The sequence below is a fragment of the Apteryx mantelli genome, chromosome 1 (assembly GCF_036417845.1).
Source record: "Apteryx mantelli isolate bAptMan1 chromosome 1, bAptMan1.hap1, whole genome shotgun sequence".
Lineage (NCBI taxonomy): Eukaryota > Metazoa > Chordata > Aves > Apterygiformes > Apterygidae > Apteryx > Apteryx mantelli.
Genome location: NC_089978.1, coordinates 1002911 through 1023552, shown reverse-complemented (window position 1 = coordinate 1023552; position 20642 = coordinate 1002911). Strand labels below are relative to the sequence as shown.

The 20642-nt window shown below is 48.0% G+C and overlaps 2 protein-coding genes across 2 annotated transcripts; both read right to left on the bottom strand.

Annotated features, from left to right (window-relative positions):
* Nucleotides 1–5745: 5745 nt before the first annotated feature.
* Nucleotides 5746–6702, bottom strand: LOC106489338 (olfactory receptor 52B2-like). Its single transcript, XM_013948523.2, has one exon. The coding sequence runs from the start codon at nucleotides 6700–6702 to the stop codon at nucleotides 5746–5748; it is 957 nt and encodes a 318-aa protein (XP_013803977.2).
* Nucleotides 6703–16344: 9642 nt separating this feature from the next.
* LOC106489343 (olfactory receptor 52B2-like) lies at nucleotides 16345–17319 on the bottom strand. The gene has a single exon (XM_013948525.2). The coding sequence runs from the start codon at nucleotides 17317–17319 to the stop codon at nucleotides 16345–16347; it is 975 nt and encodes a 324-aa protein (XP_013803979.2).
* Nucleotides 17320–20642: the final 3323 nt, after the last annotated feature.

Here is a 20642-nt window from a genome sequence, read left to right as displayed (position 1 = left end):
GGGCTATTGCCCTTAATCTTATTGCCATTAAGGCCTTTTGCCCTGGGATGGGGGACAGCCTATCCATAGGAGCTGCAGGCTGCCAGCATAGGACTATCTTGGTGATCACTGGATCTGTATATCTATACATGCCATATCCCTAAAGGACTCCCAGGAGAAAATTACAGAGATGAAGCAGAACTTAAGCAGGAGGTGCCATCTGTGAAGTGAAGGAGTTACTCCTGCAGGAGTCAGTCCTGCTTTCCATGAGCTAAACTCAGAGTAATGCCTGGTCTCAACTGCACTTCACCTCCTCCTTCAGTGAGATCACCGCAAGCAATGTGAAAGGGGATATGGAAGAGGAAAGGTGATAGGGAACAGGTAGGACAGGCACTGTCATTGCCAGCCGGTCTCATCACCAAGCACTGGAGATGCTACGTCTGGCCTCAAAGTGCCAGCAGCATCTATCCTTGCTTAGAAGAGCCCTTCCAAAGAGAATGGGCAGGGGCATCACAGAAATATCACCCATTTCAAACATGCACATACATACAGCTAGAGGCCAAAATAGATGTGCATACTACCTCTCAGCCCCACACCATTCCGGAAGACAAAGATATCTCTGGGAAACCAACTCTGTACCCCACAACATCAATACTCCACATGGTCATATTTTCTAGATTGGGTATAGTCAGTGCTGGAAAATCTACTGCTGCTCTCCTGAGCTTCTCACAGCAGTTAATCATTCCCACTGTTCAAAATAAGCTTTTATTTCTAATCAGAATATGTCTGGCTTCATTTTCCATTCATTCAAATTCATCTTTCTCAAGGGCATTACAATGATCCTTAGCATCAGATATTTCCTCCTGAGACTTCCACCCTGCAACAAAGATGCCTCTTTAGCTTTTTAAGAATCATTATGTTTTGCACCCTTTATAGACCGAGCATTTTCTCCGGCACTTGAATAATATGTCTGTTCTGTTTCACTCCTCTCTAGATTTTCTTGCTCTTTTAAAAATACCAACCCCAAACCAGAAGGCAGTCCTGTATTGCAGCATAATTCTCACCATGAGCAATCTTCTCCCTCTGCTCCCCCTCTCTGCCCTGCACAACTCACATTAACCTACTCATCCCTAGCAATTCATTTTAAGGCTAAAACAGGCTCTGGGTTAGTATGGGCCCCAAACAGGTCAGCCAGGCTCATCCCTACTGAGCCCAGCAATGGGTATCTTTTTAGAAATCTTTACTCCAAAATATCTTTAATCAGATGTGCTTTATTCCCTGACCTCATGTTGTGCAAGGCAGAGCCTCCTTTGCGGCACAATGCAACCTTGGAGAGGCTGCATTAAAACATGGCCAGCAATTGCCAGGCTAGACCTCTGGGTCCATCCAGACTGCTGCGTTCACCGATGCCTGCAGCTGAGCGTCAGCCTCTGAGGAGCTGGGTTTGGGAGCGAGGAGAAAGTTGCAAAGAACTGACAGGTACACGAGGGAGAAGTCACTCCTGGCAGTTCCAAGTGTGGAACAGGAAGAATGGAGATAAACTGCAGCACTGTGAGCTCTCTGCACTTACCTGCTGCTCAGGGAGGGGAGGGCTCACTGCTGCCCATTGCTACCTTCTCCTAGGGCAGCGCAGTCTTAACGCACTGTGCCACTGATCACCCGTGGGATTGTTCTCCTGTGTTTATTCGCCAGCAGTTTCACATTTTGTACTTGTCACTCCTGCAACTTTTTAGATGAAATGTCGCCTTCCAGATTAATCTGTAAATGCAGAATACGCTACTAACTAACTGCACGTATAGCATTTATGGACACATATATAAGAAGACATTACACAAATGCAAACATAAAAACTTCAGAAAACTCTCTCAAAAACAAGCCCAGAGATGAATAAACCAACAGGGAAAGCTGCAAGTCAGAAAGGGGTTGCGGTTCTGTGTTGCACTGCAGCCATGAAGCAGCTTGGATTTGCAGCACGGATAAAAGCCAAATGAGAGGTGCACAGTTAATGAAAGAAGAGGCGCTTGACTCAGGACTTCCCTGATGAACATGGGAGGCCGGAGGCCTCTACATGTAGCTGGTCTGTATTTGTCCTTTCAGTCAAAAGCTGTTCCTGCTCTCTGCAGGAGGCCTGTCTTACCTAGAGCAGTATACAAAATAGCCCTGCCTCTAACACCTCCTACCAGCCTACCTGCTGGGAGCTAAAGCTGTCAAGTTTTTGAGCAGGAGGAGCTTGGCCCCAGCCAGGAATCCTAATGGCAAGCCTGAGGGCCGTGTTTGCAGGTTGATGCCGCTCACACTCAAAGCTCCCCGTGGTGCTGGTCTGGTTACCGTGGTGTAGATGCCGTTCCCTGCCTCCCTCCCCTGCACCTCTGCCTTTCCAGCCCTGCGTAGCTCTGCCATCAGACACCAGGGTCTGCACAAGTGGGGCATCTCATACCAGCTCTGAGGACATGGTGCATGGGAGCAAAACAATAATATGACACAGAGAGGAGAGCTACAAGTGTTCAGAGCCTTGGGCCGGGCATCTTTGGATGGGAGCTGGAAGATGGTCTGAAGGATCAGTGAATATGCAGCAGTGATGCAGCATCCAAGCCTACCACAAAAACAGCAATCATTACACTATACCAGAGGTTCACAGTGATGCCTCACAGGCCACCTTGGCTGTGCCCCTGTACTCATAGTAGGTGTGAGGGAGGAATTTGTTTCTACAGAATGTCAAGCGCTTAACAAGAAAAACAATGGGGAAAATAATGGGGAAGCTTCTTGCTAGAGCAGCCAACCCTATTGTCTCCATCATCCTTTTTGTTAAGAGAGTCACATTTCTGAGGGTCTTGCAGGTGGCTACATGCTGATCAAATGCCATAGCCAAGAGGACTACCAACTCAGCATAGAAAACGGCATGAATGAACATCTGGGTAATGCAGGCTTCAGAAGAAATCTCCCCAGCCCTAAAACAGAAGATTGCTAGTGTCTTGGGCATGGCAGTAGTAAACCGCAGCAGGTCAGCAACTACCAGCATGGACAGAAAGAGATACGTGTGCTCATGGAGGCTTTTCTCTGTGATGATGATGAATAGCAGATGGAATTCCCAGGGAGAGCGACTACGTACATGAGTGTAAAGGGGACGGAGATCCAGAGGTGAGACACCTCCGTGCCAGGGAGGCCCATCAGGACATAGGTGATGGGAACAAGGGCAGTGTGATTGTCAGCTGACATGAGAGCCTCTTCCTTGCACTTTCTTCACAGCTTCTGGTAACTGAAAAGAAAGAACAAAACAAGCTTTAGTGTTATAGGGCTTGAATACATGTGCTCCCAGACTCAGGGACAGTGCCAGAAGATCTAATGCTTGATAACTGTTCACAGAATCACAGCGTCATGGAAGAAGCCAGGCCAGAAGGGATCCCAAGAGATCTCTAGTCCAACCTCCTGCTCAAGGCAGGGGCAGCTCTGAGGTCAGACCAAGTCGCTCAGGGCTTTATCCAGTTGGATCTTGGATACCTCCAAAGGTGGAGCTGCACAGCCTCTCTGGACGACCTGTTCCTGTTACCGGGCTGTGGTTGTAAATATATATAGTTTCAACTATAGATCAGCCTTCACTCCAAACAGACAGGAGGTGGACTCAGTTGGGAGTGGCACCAGGTTTAATCCACCTCTTTGATTCTGAACACGGAGAGGCTGTTTTCCCTTTTCTCTTATACCTTCCTGACCCTGGCATAATCCCGCTCTCATTAAATAGGTACTGGCTCTCCTAATAGGTCCCGGAGTAACTGCAAAGGCCTGTTTCATAGCAGATCTCTGTTTGCAATGACAGTCTGTAATGCCCTGTTTTAGTTGCTGCCTGACACAATAAATCTGGATTCCCATCTGGATGTGAACACCCAGGTTAACCTTGCCTGGTTAAAAGCAGTCCCACCACAAAGCCCAGTGCATGCTTGTTTCCCCATGCTTCTCTGCAATGCTCTGCACACATCTGTTTCTGCAGTTTTGGGCTGATATCCTCTAGGGTTTTTTTCTGTGTGCCTTTGAGGACAAAGTGTCTCTCCTATATGGGAAACAACAGCAAGGGTTTTGGAGAACCTGTGTGGATCAGGTAGCTTGGGCTGAAAACACCCCACAAAATTTATCAAACTTTTTGTGCATAGACAAGAACGGTGGGAGGTTGAGGCTAAAACCCGAGGAAGAGCCTTGCCAGGGCTTGGATCAACATGAAGATGCCTGTGTTTAGGTGCCTCTCTGCAGGCAGCTGAGCTCCCACTACATTCAGGGCTCATCCTAGGGTACCGGCAGCATCCGCATGGAGCTGTCAGGAGCAATGCATCTTTCCGCAGTGGCAGCTGGAGGGCAGGTGGGATCCCCGAGGACATCTCAAAGGGCAGCAGACACCCAAGCGAGGGCAGCTGAAGCAGGCCCAAGTCAACGCAGTCTGTAGAGCCTGGAAGGCGATTTCCCTGGCCGAGCACAGGTGCCTGCTTCAGCCGAGCTGAGTCACTCTCTGGGAAAGAAAGCTGCATCAGGTTCAAGCCCTATTTAACAGTCATGGAGCATAGCGCACTCAGCCACGACACAGGCTTCCTGCCTGCCACAGCAGGCATAATTTTAATTTCAACCCTTCCACAGATAAAATATCTTTCTAAAAGCTCAGAAACTTGCTCGCTCAATGCAAACAGCTCACCAGTTTCCTGGCCCAGCCGCAAATGAGGGATTTCTGCGGGTAATCCTCAGGTGGGGATGTGTAGGTGTTGGGGAATCTGCACTCACAGCAGGCAAGCTCATTTTGCTTCCCTCTATTTCCCTACCACCACCCATCTCAGAACATAGGTACTGATAAGAAGGAGAAATAGAAAGCCAAGCGTCACCTGAGGTGCACCCACCAAACTGCTCCTTCCCCGGGACAGCAGCGTTTCTCTAGTCACTTCTGCTCGGACACAGCCCCAGCTGTTCGGGTATAGCCTGTATCCTTCATTCCTTAGGAGTATGACTTTGCAATCAACCCTGTTAAATTAGCTGTATAACGACTCTGTCCATCTCAATAGTATGGCTATGTAAGTCTTTGCATTAGCTGAAAATCTTATTAGCAATGATTTTGTACTTGTTTCTACACAACTGATAATAGTCACATACAGTATCAGACCCCATGTCCAATCACTGCCGAATCTACCCAGAAATATACTGAAAACTAGATCTTGGTGCCGAGCTATTGCTGAATTAAGATTTTGTGTTTAGCCAATCTGTACTCCATTAACATCTGCTTTACTTATAATGAGGTGTATTCTTTTCTATCAGAATACTGTGAAAATAAAACATCCTTACACTTGTATTCAGCCTTCAGGTAATGTTATCACCCAAAAGCGGAAGCCATCAGAAAATGAAATGACATAATTCTATGGAAATAAAACACTAAAAATAAGTATTGATTGCCATTAATTACATTCTTTCCTTTTTACACTTTATTGATCAAGTCTCATATTCACTTTTCCATTATTTTATTTGGAGCTGATGTCAAACTAAGCAGTTTCAAATTTCTCTGATAATCCCATTTTCTCCTTTTTGATATTAGCCTTAGCACATGTCAGAAGGGGCTTTTTTTAGGGCTTTTTTCTAACATGCCAGTGATCACTGAACACTCCTATCTCAAAAACATTCCTATCATCTGGTCCATTTTGCCAGCTCCCCATTGTCTTTCAGTCACTTTCCTCTTTTCAAAGCTTCATATCTCCCACACCTTGCCTGTAGGCAAGGCCCTCTCCTCGCCCACTGCCCACCCGGCTATGTCCTTATGCCCGAGCTCCCCGGCAAGAGCAGGTGGGCCACTCGCTCCCGGATCTGCCTCGTTCTCACCCCATACACGATGGGGTTGAGCATGGGCGGCACGACAACGTAGAGGTTGGCCAGGGAGATGAGGACGTGCCGAGGAATGCGCTGGCCGAACCGGTGTGCTAGGAAGGAGAAGAAGGCCGGCATGTAAAACATGGCAATGACACAGAGGTGGGAGCCGCAGGTGTGCAGAGCCTTGGGGGAGGCGCGTGGGGACGGCAGCCCCCGGAGGGACCTCAGGATCAGCATGTAGGAGACGGCAATGGAGATGGCATCCAAGCCGGCCGAGAGGAAGCCAGCGGTTACCCCGTACCAGATGTTGACAGTGATGTCAGCACAGGCCAGCCGGGCCACGCCGATGTGCTCGCAGTAGGTGTGCGGCATGACATTGTGTCCACAGTATGGCAGCCGCTTGAGGAGGAAAATGGCAGGGAACATGATGCAGAAACTCCTGATTAAAGCCGCCGCACCGACTTTCGCAATGACGGAGCGTGTCAGGATGGCCATATAGCGCAGGGGGTCACAAATGGCAATGTACCGATCAAAGGCCATTGCCAGTAAAACGGCTGACTCCGCCACAAAAATGAAATAGATGGAGAACATCTGCGCCAGGCAGCCACTGAAAGAGATCTTAGTGGAGACAGACCAGAGGACACCGAGGGTTTTGGGCACGGTGGCAGTGGATAACAGCAGGTCGCACACTGCCAGCATGCACAGGAGGATGTACATGGGCTCGTGGAGGCTTCGCTCCTTCGCGATGGTGACCAGCAGGACCGAGTTTCCTAGAAGGGCAACAATGTACATCAGACAGAATGGGACAGAGATCCAGATGTGAGACTTCTCCATGCCGGGTATGCCAACCAGGATGAAGACTGCTGGGTGTGAGTTCGAGCGGTTGGGCGCTGACATCGTTCAATGCAATGCTTTAAGTCTTTTCTTACTTGCAGGTGCTGTGTGTAATGATAAAAGAATGGCTCTAAGAGCAGCTGAACTGTACCCAGGATACTATATTAGCCAAAGGGGAGCTGAGTTCCTAATTAGCATTGCTCACAGCTGAGATACTTGAACTTCTGAACCAGATTTTCTCTGAAAGTGTTAAATATTGGGCAATTTGCTCAGTCATGGTTCCCTCCCCCTGGTCTTGCTCGTGTCATTTCTGCTCTTTGGTTCTTTGATATAAGGAGAATCTTCTGCCTGAAACTGCAGGGAACTACAGCAAAATATACAAGAGATTCATTCTTGAAACAGTGATCACATGAGTGCTCCTCAGGGTGACCTTTTGGATGTGATCATCATCTATGCTGTGACTGACAAATCTTCAGGACTGGAGATATTTTAGGAAGAGTTCTCTTGCCTCCCACAACTGCCACAAACAATGTGTGAGCATTGTTCATTCTGCTCTGGGATCTTATTCGAAGAACACCCGGGGTTAATGAATCACAGTAATCTGAAAGCCACCGGAAATCAGGACACAGGAGCCTGGTTCAATCCGGTCCTTCCTGGGACTTTATCTCCCCATATCAGCCCCCAATAAAGGTCTGTGTCTGTAACCCTGTGTGAGAGCTCACTTCCCTGAGATTAAGAAATGTGAAAGGCAGGGAAAATCCCCTTTCATTGCCAAAAGGGCTGAGGAAGAGAAGACTCTGCTTTTCTTTCAACTGCAGTGGCAGCTCGACTTTGCAAGAACCCCAGACAGCAATGTCCAATCACCCAGGTACCTGGAGAAATTCTCATGTGGGATGTGAGAAGAGATTAAAATTAAAAGCCACCAGCAACAAGGCATTACCAAAATGTCCAGGATACAAAGGGGATTTTACAGCACCGTGAGGAGTAGCCAGCTTTGTGTCTGGGGCTGCCACCTTATGCAATATGTCCATACAGCAGAAATCAAAGCTCCGAGCTGCTGCTGGATAGCCAGGTGAAATTAAGCCAGTACTGCTCATAAAGAAAGAAAACCTCTGAACTCCCTGACACCAGTGACTGCTGTTTCAAAGGATATGGAAATTTTACAGGCATACTTCTGGGCTAGCTCACACATAGTGCGCTTGTATTAGCAGGTCACAAGTTCATTCTCAGAGGTGAATTCCTCTGCATCAACCAAGTCTGCAGGAGATGAGCAGGTAGACTGTCCTCTTGCTTTCCTTCCAGAAACACATTACCCAGTTCCCTCCCTCACACTTTCATGCAGGGATTTTGGGATCATGCAGCCAGGTCTGCTGCCAGGGAATGGCTACCCACCTCTGGCAGTGACAGGACACAGTAAAACCCACATGGACCGCTGGCATTACCCTACCTCCCTAATCAGTCTCCATCTCACCAAACTCTTCGGAAATGACAGAGCCTTGAGCCCAGCTGACTCACCAGTCTCCTGTGCCAGGTGATGAGCTCTGCTGTGACCATGCCTGAGCCAGGGAGTTTTATACTGCATCCCGAGCATGCCAGGAGGGAGAGCAGGGCACTTCTGTTTGTGACTCTGGCCCTGATGCAGGTGGCGAAGTGTTTATTTACCAGTTTATTTTCCTGCGTTATTTCCTACTGCAGTGCTAATTGGGTGGGGATTGCATGAGCTCTGCAGACCCTCAGGGGTGCCCAGAGCAGGCAGGTAATCACAGATACTCTACACGGGGGGTGTCCCATAGCTATCTATCTCAGTGAATCCTCCTCAGTCATCACACCCCAACTTTACACACCAGTAACTTCTGCAAGATTCCTAGTCCTGGCATTCAAAGCAGTTTCCAAGGCTGTGCAGAGGGGCCACCATGGAGCAAGAAGAGACTTGCTAATCAGATGTGAGTCATCCTTGCCCCTAGACTGGGAAGGCTTTGTGGTTAGGATCTGTTTTACCTTTTTGTGAACCATGATGGAGAGGAATTTGGAAGCTCAGAGATGGACACCAGCAGACATTCCTGCTGTAAACCTTTTAACTGATTTTGTCCTCATTTTGGGTTTTAGAAAAGAGTAATGGATTTATTTTGTCCATTGAACCACTCTTTCTCCTCTAGAAACCAGCAGAGACCCTGAGAGGACTGCATATTGGGGCCCAGGGAGCTGCAAACAGCCAGCTTCCAACTACTGTGGACCTTTGGGAGAGCTTTGGGGACCAACGGGGATCTCTAATACATCAGAGCAGAGCAGTCAATCAATGACTCTGCCCTCGCTGCTGAGGAACTATCTCAATTTAGGCAGAACAGCTTACAAGGATGTGCTATTTATTATCTGCCTGTTATGAGGTGGCCTGGGAACTTTTATTAATTAACTAACATTTGCTAAGACATTATGATGATGGAGGCGAGATGAAGTAAAATCATTAAGCTTTGCTACTATAATTTATTATCCACAGAGCTCTGCAGATGAAGAACAATTAATAAAGGACCATTGTTTGCAGACAGCAATAAAAATGAATGGAAATGTAGTACTTTAACTTGAAACACTTAAGGCTTTGTACACACTGAAAGCTGTGCTTATCTCCATCTTTATTCAGTAAAGCATTCAAATACAGTTTTAGAGCACTTCTTCAAAACGTGCTTAAAGCCTGACTCAGCACAAACCTGAAGCATGATCTCAACTTCAGCTATATACTTGACTCCTCAATGCATATGAACATGAAAAGCCTGCCCACACATTCACTGAAAACAAAGGTCTGCTTCTTCCAGTGACTCCATGGGCTTTGGCTTGTGTCCCACAGCTTTTGAGCATTTGCATGCAGTGCATGGACACTGTAAAGCTTCTCCTGGGAAAATCCCTTTCTCCACCCCAGGAAAAGGTCCTTGCAATCCAAACATGCCTACAAACAGCCTACCATACCAACTGAACTAAAAAAAGACAGAGAGGTCTTTAGAGGGAAATGAAATGCAAAGTGCAGAAGTTCTGGTTTCACAGCTCAAGTGAGTTATTAAGCTAACAATTTAACCATGTTAGAAATATAAATCTTCCTGATCAGCTGGCTAATATCCCATTATGCATGCCCCTTTGGACAATAATTGCTGAGCTAGTGATTCATTGACTCAGGGACATTTTGCTGTACCTGTGAGGTTTGCACTATGACCCAGCTGCCACGTTCATCCGGAGAGCAGAACAGTGCCAGGGCTGGGATTTTAAAACTGTTTGCTCACTTTTGTAAAACTGTTCCTGGAAATCCAGGGAAGTGGAATGATCCCTAAAATGAACTCAGTTGGTACACCTGAACACAAACCCCATCTCAGCCAAGCTGGCCACTACGCTACAGGTGAAAATGTGGGTGCCTCCAAGGATGCCTTACCCATGGGAGAGTTTCCACTGAGCTCAGCAGGACTATTCACTAAAGTGCAGCTACTCCCACATTAAATGTCAGCAGGTCACGAGCTCAGCAATATTTTCATCATTCAGGTGACAAGACCTAGCACACAGGCCAGTAATGTCATGTTATTGCTGTTCTCTTCCCTGTCCATTTTCCATCATTTATACTTGGTTTGGAAGCTCTCTGCAGCTGGGTCCATTCTTCTGGTTTGCATTTGTACAGTACCGGGCACAACGGGGTCCCACCTCCCCCGGCTCTGTGGTAATGACGGTGCAAGTCTGCTCCTGGGTGTTTATAACAGGGGCCCTTCTCAGGACTATACTCAAATTTCTGCCACCTCTGAGTGTACACACTAACTTCAGCAACATTGCTGTTGCGCTTGGAGTTAGGCGTGTGCTTAAGTACGTAACTGAGGAAGGGCAAAGTAGGAGAAGCAGTAAAGAAGGCAGCAGGAATAACCATGTGAGTTAAACTGCCATAGCAGAGATGCCACTAAACAAGACTGGGTTTTTTGATATTGACAAATTGTGATGGCAGGTCAATTGTTATCAGAGCTGGTCAAAAAGCTTTCACAAAAAGCTCTGCAACAGCAGGTCACTTTGTCAATGTGTTCTTGTTGGCAGGCAGGCAGGCAGGGCTGGAGGAGACCGTCTGAACAAGCAAAACAAGTCTCTTGCAGTCATGGGCTGTCTAGCATTTCACCACTGCCTTAAAATCTGCTGTAACCCCTGTGACAGCTACTGGGAGGCTATTCCAGGTCCTCCATGCCCTGAAGACCTTGAAGTATCTAATTTCAGTCTAAATGTATTCATGTTCTGCCTATACTTATTTGCTCTCATGACACATTGTCTGTAAAGCAGCCTACTCTCCCATCAGAAATCAAGGATTGGTCTGTAGAAAAACTCTTTCTTTGTGCTAAAAAAAAACCAAAACACTCACACAAATATTTTGAGGACATTAAAAAAAAAATCCAGGAATACAAGCAACTTTTTTAACCAGCTCTGCTATCATCACTGCTATACAAACAGTTTTTAATCAACAGACTTTCATTTCCATTGTGATTGTCATGGGGTTCCCACCTTTGATGAAACCAGAAAAAAAAAACAAAGAAAAAAAGAAAAGTGCTGAAAGATTTAAGTACTTTTTAATCTGAAGTAATGAATCTCTTTCTTTCCCTTTTCTTTTGACATTATAACAGCTGCTGAGATGATTAGAACACAGTAGGATTTTGGTCACTCTATTTGTATTGTCTCCAATCAGCTGGTGAACCAGCCTGGTACAGGAGAGCACTCGTGTCACCTGTTCTCAGTTAGGGGTGTTGCGCTGTTGCATCTGCACCTGCTGGCTTTGAGCTCCTGAAGCGGGGTGGGAGATCTTGTGGAGCCTGGAGATCGGGAGCCCTGTCCCCCCTGCGTCGCTGAGGTTCACCAGCCCCTCCAAAAGGCATATGAGCTGCGGTGTGACTCTTGCTTCTGCTGTCAGTTTCTGCAGCGTCTGCAGGACCTGAACCAACACTTGCATTCCTCGGGACCCCAGTTTTGTACCTGGCACCTCAGAGGTCCAGACTTGCTGCTGTGGCTGCCTTTGAGGAGCCTTCCCCACCTCCAGGGCGTTCTTTTGAGGCTGCCTTGCAGTGGTGTCAGGTTGCTGGCTTGGCAAGTGCCCTCTACCCCTCCCACTGAGGGAAAATGGGATGTCCTGCAAAAGCTGCTTGATGATCTGCTCCAAGAGCTTTCTTATGGCTATGAGCATGACTACACTAGACCCTTCTTCAGGTCTCGCAGCTGATGCAGGGCCAGCGCATCCTGGGTTCTTCCGAACATTGCTGAAATTGCCGTGGGAGCTGGGCTGCAGAGGATGAGCCTTTAGAAATGGTTCCCTAATTTCTGCATTCAAAACACTTTGGTTGCTGCCTCTGAATGGGCAGCTTCTGAAAGGAGCAAAGAGTTGGCCTCCAGGCTGCTGCAGGGCAGCCCTCTGCCTCAAACCCTGGTTTTCAGCCTTCCCTAGCTGCAAAGGGTTATCTCCACCCAAGAGGCTTGTTAGGCAGCTCTCAGTGTCTTTGGGGTTCCTCATTATTTCCCGCACAGTCACTGGGCTCCTAGCAAGCTCCAGCATTAATGAATCTGGTGTGCTAAGCAAGTGGCTCATTTCTGGGATTTTCTGGATGGTTATCTGCTTCAGAGGGCTGTCTGTGAATAATAATTCCTTAATCAGGTCAGGGCTGGAAAGCATGCTCTCAATGAGGGGGCTTTCTAGGAGCTGGAACATCATGTCAGTGGTAGATAACAGCTGACTCAGAAACTCAGACAAGTGTACTGTGCTCAAGCCAATGCTGCTTATAAGTCCCTGAAGGTCCTGTGCACTGAAGGCTGAGCCGCTCCTGGTCTCTTGTCCAGAGATGTCAATTCTCTCTGCTGGAATCTTGAAAGCCCTCTGGGAAGAGCTTGTTTGCTGGCCAGGATGGTCCTGGGATCCCCTTCATGAATGGACCACCAGGTAGATGGTGGCTTCATCATGAATACCATACTCACCGAGGGTCTTGTGATCCTTCAAAATCCTGCCAGAGAAGACCAGCACAAGCTGGCTGGTGGGAGATGAGAAACGCACAGACACCTCTCCTTTGAATTCCCTGACGCGTCTGTTAATAGGCACTGCAAACTCCTCCTTCCGCCGGGGGGTCTTCACTGTCACCCTGACAGTTGGAGGGGCAGCAGCTCCAGGGACATCCATGCTTTGACCATCCTTGGGGAAATGATCCCTCAGGGAAGTGCCACTGGAGCTTTTCTTCCTGCAGAAGCAGGGGACAAAGGGTGGGAGGGCTGGACACAACAATCCGGGTTCTTCACCTTCACTGCTACCAACTCCTCCGGCTGCTTTAGACCCTGAAGTTTGGAGAGACCCAGCTGAGGGGAGACATCTCCATCCACATGCAGGAATATCAAAGCAAGCTGCGGGCTCTGCTGTTGGCCAACGTTGCCCCCTCAACCCCACCCTGCTCCGAGGACCTCTGTCATCATGTCTCTGCACTGTGACCTCACTGCCGATATCGCAGCCTTGCAGTGGCACTGGACTTGGCGCCACTGGTTTCTCCAAACCCACTTCTCCAGCAACAGGAGCACTGCATTTCTTTATCAAAGACACAAACTCACAAGTGGACAAGAGAGGCGTGATGTGAACAACACCCATGTTTTCAAATGATGCTAGGTTTACTAATGGCCATTGTGAAGATCCCAGCAGGGGTATTTTCTTCACCATCAGAGCAAATGGGAAATGATTTGAGCTGAGTTATATATCAGGTTTTGTATTTGAGTTGGGAAGGGCGGAGGACAGAAATGAGCAGCCAAATCTTCATGATGCAAAGACTGAGAAAAGCAAAACAGCAAAACCTCAGCAGCTGTTGATGGGTCACATTGCCCAGGCCCCTGAGACTAACTGAGCTCCAACTGTTGCGGAGGGACGAGAGGACAGATGAATCACATAGCATGTAATGATGAGAAGCAGTTCATTTCAGCTGAGGCTTTGTTACACCCCATGTAACACGCATTAGGCTACCTGGATGGCCTGCAGGCTGTGCAAAATATGTCTGCCCTAAATATGACCTAGGTTCCAGTCTGTCCTCAGGAGCTTTCAGAGGTTCTGACTCTTTCCTGCTCTCCCAAGGTGCCAGACAGGGCTAAGATATTATCCATGGCATTGCTGGAGCATCTCACACCCACTCTGCACAGGTGTGAATGATGACATCGGGGTGGTGAGCTTTGCCATTCTGCCTCAGCCCTGAGGACGAACGGTGCCCAGACCCCAGTGCCTCAGAGCGGCGTGTAGGAGAGAAATGCAGCAGACAGGAGGTACAGTGCAGAGAGGAGAAGCATGCATTTGTCTCCACAACCCACCCAGTAAAACACGAAGGAAAGGTATCCTGGCCCATGTACGTTCCCTCCTGTTCCTCATCCCAGAGTGGCTTCCCACAATAGAAAGGGAACTGATGCCTCAGCTTTGAGGTACACCTGGCAGTTTAGCACTTAAGAAGCCCTCAGTGCCACCGGAGCCCAGAGGAACTAGTGGAGGGGCAACAACGGGGGTCTCATTGAACGTGCACATCGGCTCTGGGAAACCCATGGAGGCAAGCTGCTCTTGCTGGTTTGAGGGGAGGGCACAAACTGAAACATAGGAAATTCCATCTGAACATAAGAAAAAGCTTTTTTCACTGTGAGGGTGATCAAACACAGGAAAAGGTTTTCCAGAGAGGTTGTGGAGTCTCTGTCCTTGGATATATTTAAAACTCAGCTGGACACAATCCTGGGCAACCTGCTCGAGCTGACCCTGCTCTGAGCAGGGGCTTAGACCAGATGGTCTCCAGAGCTCCCTGAAAACCTCAACTATTCTGTGGTTCTGCGAGAGGCAATGAAGGGACTATAGCCTCTGAGGGCTTTTCCAACCCATTCTGCCAACAGAAAAAAGGGATGGTGTCAGTGCTTAGAAGCTTCCAGAGCTGGATTTGTACTTCCTGTTGCCTGTACAGAATATCCAGTGTTTTGTCCCCCTCCTCTTTGCCCTCCATAGCCCACCCCCAGCAAAACTCCTGGAGACCCTGTAGGAAGCACCAGCACTTTATTCAGCCAGCTGTAATGCTCAGTCTGCATCAGAGCTGCCATGGCAGAGCTTTGGGGCTGTCGGCATTGGAGCCGGGCTAGGGCTGGCTGCTTCCCCACTGGGCACCCCCAGAGAACCAGCTCTGCTGCTCTGCAGTGGCCACACTGCCCGGCCCCCTCTGAAGAACGTCCTGAGACCTGCTGCAGCCATGTCTGTTTTCTGGCGCCCTGTGCAAGGTCCAAGAGCATTGCTTATTCTGAGGCAACAGTACTCAGCTGCAATTTTTGCTATGGTTTACAGAATCCTTGACATTTAACAGGTGAGCCAGAAAGGCCATCAGGACTCTGCTATGGGAATGAGACAACACAATGGTCCCGTCTGAGCATATACCATCCACCAGGTCTCCAGTGCTGCTTTCACTCCCTTCACCCTGTTGGTCTTTATTGTTGCTTGGGAGATTTTAGCAGTGCTGGTGTACACTATATGGAGATGAGGGTCTCTCCTCTTTCTGACGTTGTCACCCATGGTGTGAGATTCACTGAAGCGGAGGCAGCAGATGAGCTATTCTGTCTGACAGCCAGCATTGCTGTCTCTGCTGAGGAAGGGAGAGGTAAGAAAAAGAGCTCTTCTTGCAGGTCAGATAGATAATGAAATTAAACTCAGGCTGTAAGCAGATGCCCAGAACTGGCATGCTGCTCCTTTTGCAATATCTAGCACTCATTCTTCATACTTGCACTGCTTTTCACAACTGAGGCAGATTGCCATTGACATTAGGTAGAATATGATATTAATGATGCACTTGGTGCATACACCAATGTGAGGAACAAGAAGAAGTTCAATGAAACTATTTTCATGCTGAAGGAGAAATCAAATGTACGACAACAAGTAGTGGGTAATTGATCAGGCAGAAGTATGGTCTGAAAAGGATCTTGAGGTGTAATGTGCCTCACACTGAGCACTGCTCAGCACTTCAATATTTTCCTCAAAAGAGAAAATTTCCCTGTGGGATGTGTAAGCCATAGGAGATCATTGTCCCCCGTTGTCCCCCAAGACTCAGCACTAGAGTCTTTAGTTCAGCCTTAGACATCATGGTTTAAGAGATATGCTTCCCTTAAACAAAGAACAATGATGCCTTTCCAAACCTCACAGGGCTCTTCAGCATGTAAACGCATTGTACAGCAAGAGGTTCTGAGGTCCTTCGGTAATGCAAGCTATATGTATGAAGGCAGGAGGATAAACTATTGCCTTTGCCATAGTAAACAGCACTTGGTGCATCCAGCTGCAGCCGGCATACCAGGCTCTGCTCTGGTGTCTGACCAGGTGTTCGGTCTAGGCACTTAGATAGTGGGCGAAAGCACAAAGAGAAAGGAAGCTGTAGGAGAGCAAATCAAAACAGCAGCTGTAGGTGACAGTAAATCAGCAGGCACAAGAGTCTTGATAATCCTCATCTGAACTCTCTGCCCCAGCCTCTGCTAGATGGAGAGTTCAGGGGAAGCGTCTCTAGGAGAAACCTGTAGCAATGAAGGGGCTGATGATCCATGCCCACATTTCCAGAAACCCCGTCACCTTTGGCTTCTCGCAGGTTTGCTGGACAAGCCTGCTTCTCCAGGGCAAAACGGGCTGCAGTGCTTGGCACTGTTTTCCGTATTCTGGCCCACATCCCCCTTGCCACACGGCACCTGTCAGCATCTGCTGCCCCAGCCACAGCAGGGGCACTGCCCCGAGGGGCAGAAGAGGCGGACCACTCGCTCCCGGATCTGCCTCGTTTTCACCCCATACACGATGGGGTTGAGCATCGGGGGGACCACGACATAGAGGTTGGCCAGGAGGATATGAACGTGACCTGGGATGTGGTGGCCAAACCGATGCGTGAGAAAGGAGAAGAACGCGGGCATGTAGAACATGAGGATGACACAGAGGTGGGAGCCGCAGGTGCTCAGTGTTTTGAGACGGGCCTCATGGGACGGGAGCCGGAAGACCACCCTCAGAATCAGAGCATAAGAGACAGCAATGAGCACAACATCAAGGCCGGTGGAGAGCAGAACCGTTGTAAGTCCATACCAGAAGTTGGCTTTTATATCAGCACAGGCCAAGCGGGCTATGCCCATGTGCTCACAGTAGGTGTGCGGCATGATGTTGTGTCCACAGTACGGCAACCGCTTCAGGAGAAAGATGGGTGGGAACATGATGCACAGTGCCCTGACGACAGCAGTCACAGCGATTTTCCCAATCACTGAGGGAGTTAATGTTGAAGAGTATCTCAGGGGGTCACAGATAGCAACGTACCGATCAAATGCCATCGCCAGCAAGACAGATGACTCCACAATAAAACTGAAATGTGTAAAGAACATCTGAGTAATGCAAGCATCAAAGGAAATTTCCCTGGCACTGAACCAGAAGATGGCCAGCATTTTGGGCACCGTCGTGGTCGAAAGCATTAGGTCAGCAATAGCCAGCATAGCCAGGAAGAGGTACATGGGCTCGTGGAGGCTCCTCTCCGTGATGATGACAAAGAGGAGGACAGAGTTCACGAACACGGCAGTGAGGTACATCAGACAGAAGGGGACAGAGATCCATATGTGGGACTCCTCCATGCCCGGGATGCCTGTCAGGACGAAGGTGATAGGATCAAAACTGCTGTCGTTGAGCTCATACATGGTGTTGCTTGAGGCTGTGCTCAGGGTCAGTCTGGATCTCTGTAAGAGAAAATCAGCAGAATAAATAATGCCTGGTGAGTCAGATGCTGGCCTTGCCCACCTACAGATGAGTACACAGTGACCCATACAGCATCCTGTTTGCAAATTACTTCCAAATTGAGCCATTTCTGAATGCCGAGGGCTTGATCTGGTATATTCTGTTGTAAAAATGAATCCTTTCATTCTTTCCTATTAGCCCTTATGAATTGTATCTGTAAGAAGAAAAAAAAAAAATCCCCTCTGTCCATCCATTTGCACTGCAAAACAGGCCAGGTTTTTTTCTCTCTCAGCTTTACCTACTGTCACAGAGATCACAGAAATGCTTGTAAAAGTCATAATGACTAGCCTTGCTGTGATCAGTGGGCTATATCTCTGTGTATACCTGGAAAGCTACGTGTCTTACTCTTTGTTAGGGCTGTATGTCTCTTCAGACCCCGGAACTTGCACCAGGCATGTTACTCCCTGTGTTTCCAACTGTATAAACATGTTCACCTGTTTGCAAATGTGAAAGTGTCTTTTGTGCCTCCTCCTCATCGCACAGGAATCACAGAGACCCAAACACCCAGGGAGAAAGCAGGGAGCTAGGCTTGATTTTCAGCTCATGCCCAGACTTTCTGAATGACCTGAAACAACTCTCTTAACCTGTCAGATTCCCTGTCTGCCTGCTGAGAAGCTAGTTCCTGCCTTTCCTTGCCTTTGAAAAGAAGGGCAAAGACATGGAGTGCAGTGCAACAGGTTTGTTGGACAAAGAAATTGTGACACAAAATACAGGGAAACAAGTGCTATCAGAGCAGCAAAGTCATGCTAAAATTCCAGAGAGAGACCCAGAGAGACACCAGGACTCCTGCACTGATGCTCAGGCTACATGGGCCATTTCCAGCCTCTTGGCTCAACCCTTTTGCAGTTTTTTCCAGTATCCCAAAGTGCCAGGGTAACCTGGACTCAGAACAAATTCCATGAAGGTTCATATAATACCAATAGGTTAAGTCTACAAAGTTCTCTGTGGACCCTTTGTCATGACGAAGACTTTGAGGAGGAGAAGGAATGCTGCAGAGCTGATGTTTTTATGTGTTTTTCCCCCATTTGTATTTCCACCTTATGTATGCCCTGCCATACACTAGAAAAAGCGTAGGCCAGCTTTGGAATGCAAGAAAAAGTGTTTGAGTTGGACCAAAGCTAAACCTTCCTTCTTCAGACCTGCTTACAGCCTGTTTTGTTTTCATTGCAAACCGCACGCATCTGAGTACACTACATGTTTGCATTTCTAAGTGCTTCCGTTAAGAAGTGTTCTTGTTCTGTATGAACCAACAGTCCACTGAAAACATCCGTCAGTATAGGAAAGGTCTTTGGCACATCACAAATATTTATCCAATCACTTCTTCCTCTTTTAAGACCATGTAATTCAGCAGAGGTGAATAAACACAGACTAAGTCTACATTTTTAAATTAAATGAGCCTGAGAACATTCCCAGGCACCAAAGCCAGCCAATGCAGATGGTTTACAAAAGAGTTCAGCAAGACTTTACACCTCCAGTTCTTAGTGATATGGAAACATATTTCTCTCACCTGCAGATTTACTTCCTTTCATTCTTTTCAAAGAAGAAAGTGGTGCCCCAAATACCAATGTTTAATATAAAATGACTCACCAAGGGCCAGCCCCAATGAGGAACGAGGAACCTCAGCCCTGATCAGCCCAGAACTGCATGTGAGTAAGAATCCCTATCGATACCACCAAAAGCCGATGATATTAATTCTTCATTCTCCTCAATCTCAGAAGAAACATCAGCCCGACGACTTGTGGAAGTTTAAATTGCTAGTGCATTAAAGATTAACAGCAGGTAACACTCTCAGCTGGGTCAAGATATTTCCTGCTTCTCCATCATTTGCATTACAAGTGTTTTTACTTTGCCCCACCCCAGCCTAGGCTACCTCTCCTGACCACAAAAAGCACTTGGGAGGGAGACAGGCACCGTGTAGTACCCAAGCAGGGTTACCCAGGTGCAGAGGCAACATCCCTGGTGGCCAGGAAGAGTTATCTCTCACAGAGTGAAAATGTTCTTGTTATACTGGTGAGACCTCCCAAAATATCCTCTGAGTTTTGCTTATGTTGCCATGTGCCTCTGTGGGAGGGGGTTTCTCTATTTGTCAGACTCCTACCCATGGTCAATGATCTACAAATCATGAAGCCTGTCAGTGGCTGTGAGCCCAAAGCTGACTTGATCTTGCTGCAAAACAGCCGGCTGCATGGCTTTCTACTCAAATTGCACTGCCAGTCTGAGCTGGCATCAACTGGAATACCAGAAACACCAGAACTGCATAATTTATAATACATTATTATTGCAAAATAGTTTTTAAAGTATACAATGGTGGCAAAAAAAAAAGAACAGAAACAATAGCTGTGTCTATTTAGAGGATGCAAAAAACTTATTAAAAATGACTTGAGAAATGCTTTCACAGAATCACAGAATCACAGAATGGTTGAGGTTGGAAGGGACCTCTGCAGATCATCTAGTCCAACACCCCTGCTCAACCAGGGTCACCTAGAGCACCTTGCACAGGATTGCGTCCAGGCAGATTTTGAATATCTGCAGAGAAGGAGACTCCACAACTTCTCTGCGCAACCTGGTCCAGTGCTCTGTCACCCTTACAGTAAAGAAGTTTTTCCTCATGTTCAGATGGAACTGCCTGTGTTTCAGTTTGTGCCCATTCCCTCACGTCCTGTCACTGAGCACCACTGAAAAGAGTCTGGTCCCATCCTCTTGACACCCTCCCTTCAGATACTTGTATGCATTGATAAGATCTCCTCTCAGCCTTCTCTTCTCCAGGCTAAACAGGCCCAGCTCTCTCAGCCTTTCCTCATAAGAGAGATGCTCCAGTCCCCTAATCAACTTTGTAGCCCTTCGCTGGACTTGCTCCAGTAGTGCCATGTCTCTCTTGCACTGGGGAGCCCAGAACTGGACACAGTACTCCAGATGTGGCCTCAGCAGGGCTGAGGAGAGGCGGAGGATCATCTCCCTCGACCTGCTGGCAACACCTTCCTGATGCACCATATGATACCATTGGCCTTCTTGGCCACAAGGCCACATTGCTGCCTCATGCTTAACTTGGTGTCCACCAGCACTCCCAGGGCCTTCTCAGCAGAGCTGCTTTCCAGCAGCTCAACCCCCAACCTCTACTGCTGCATGGGGTTATTCCTCCACAGGTGCAGGACCCTGCACTTGCCTTTGTTGAACTTCAGCAGGTTCCTCTCCGCCCACCTCTCCAGCCTCTCCACGTCTCTCTGAA

Excerpts from the sequence above, each read along its gene's own strand:
- LOC106489338 (XM_013948523.2), bottom strand. The coding sequence starts at position 6,702 with ATGTCAGCGCCCAACCGCTCGAACTCACACCCAGCAGTCTTCATCCTG.
- LOC106489343 (XM_013948525.2), bottom strand. The coding sequence starts at position 17,319 with ATGTATGAGCTCAACGACAGCAGTTTTGATCCTATCACCTTCGTCCTG.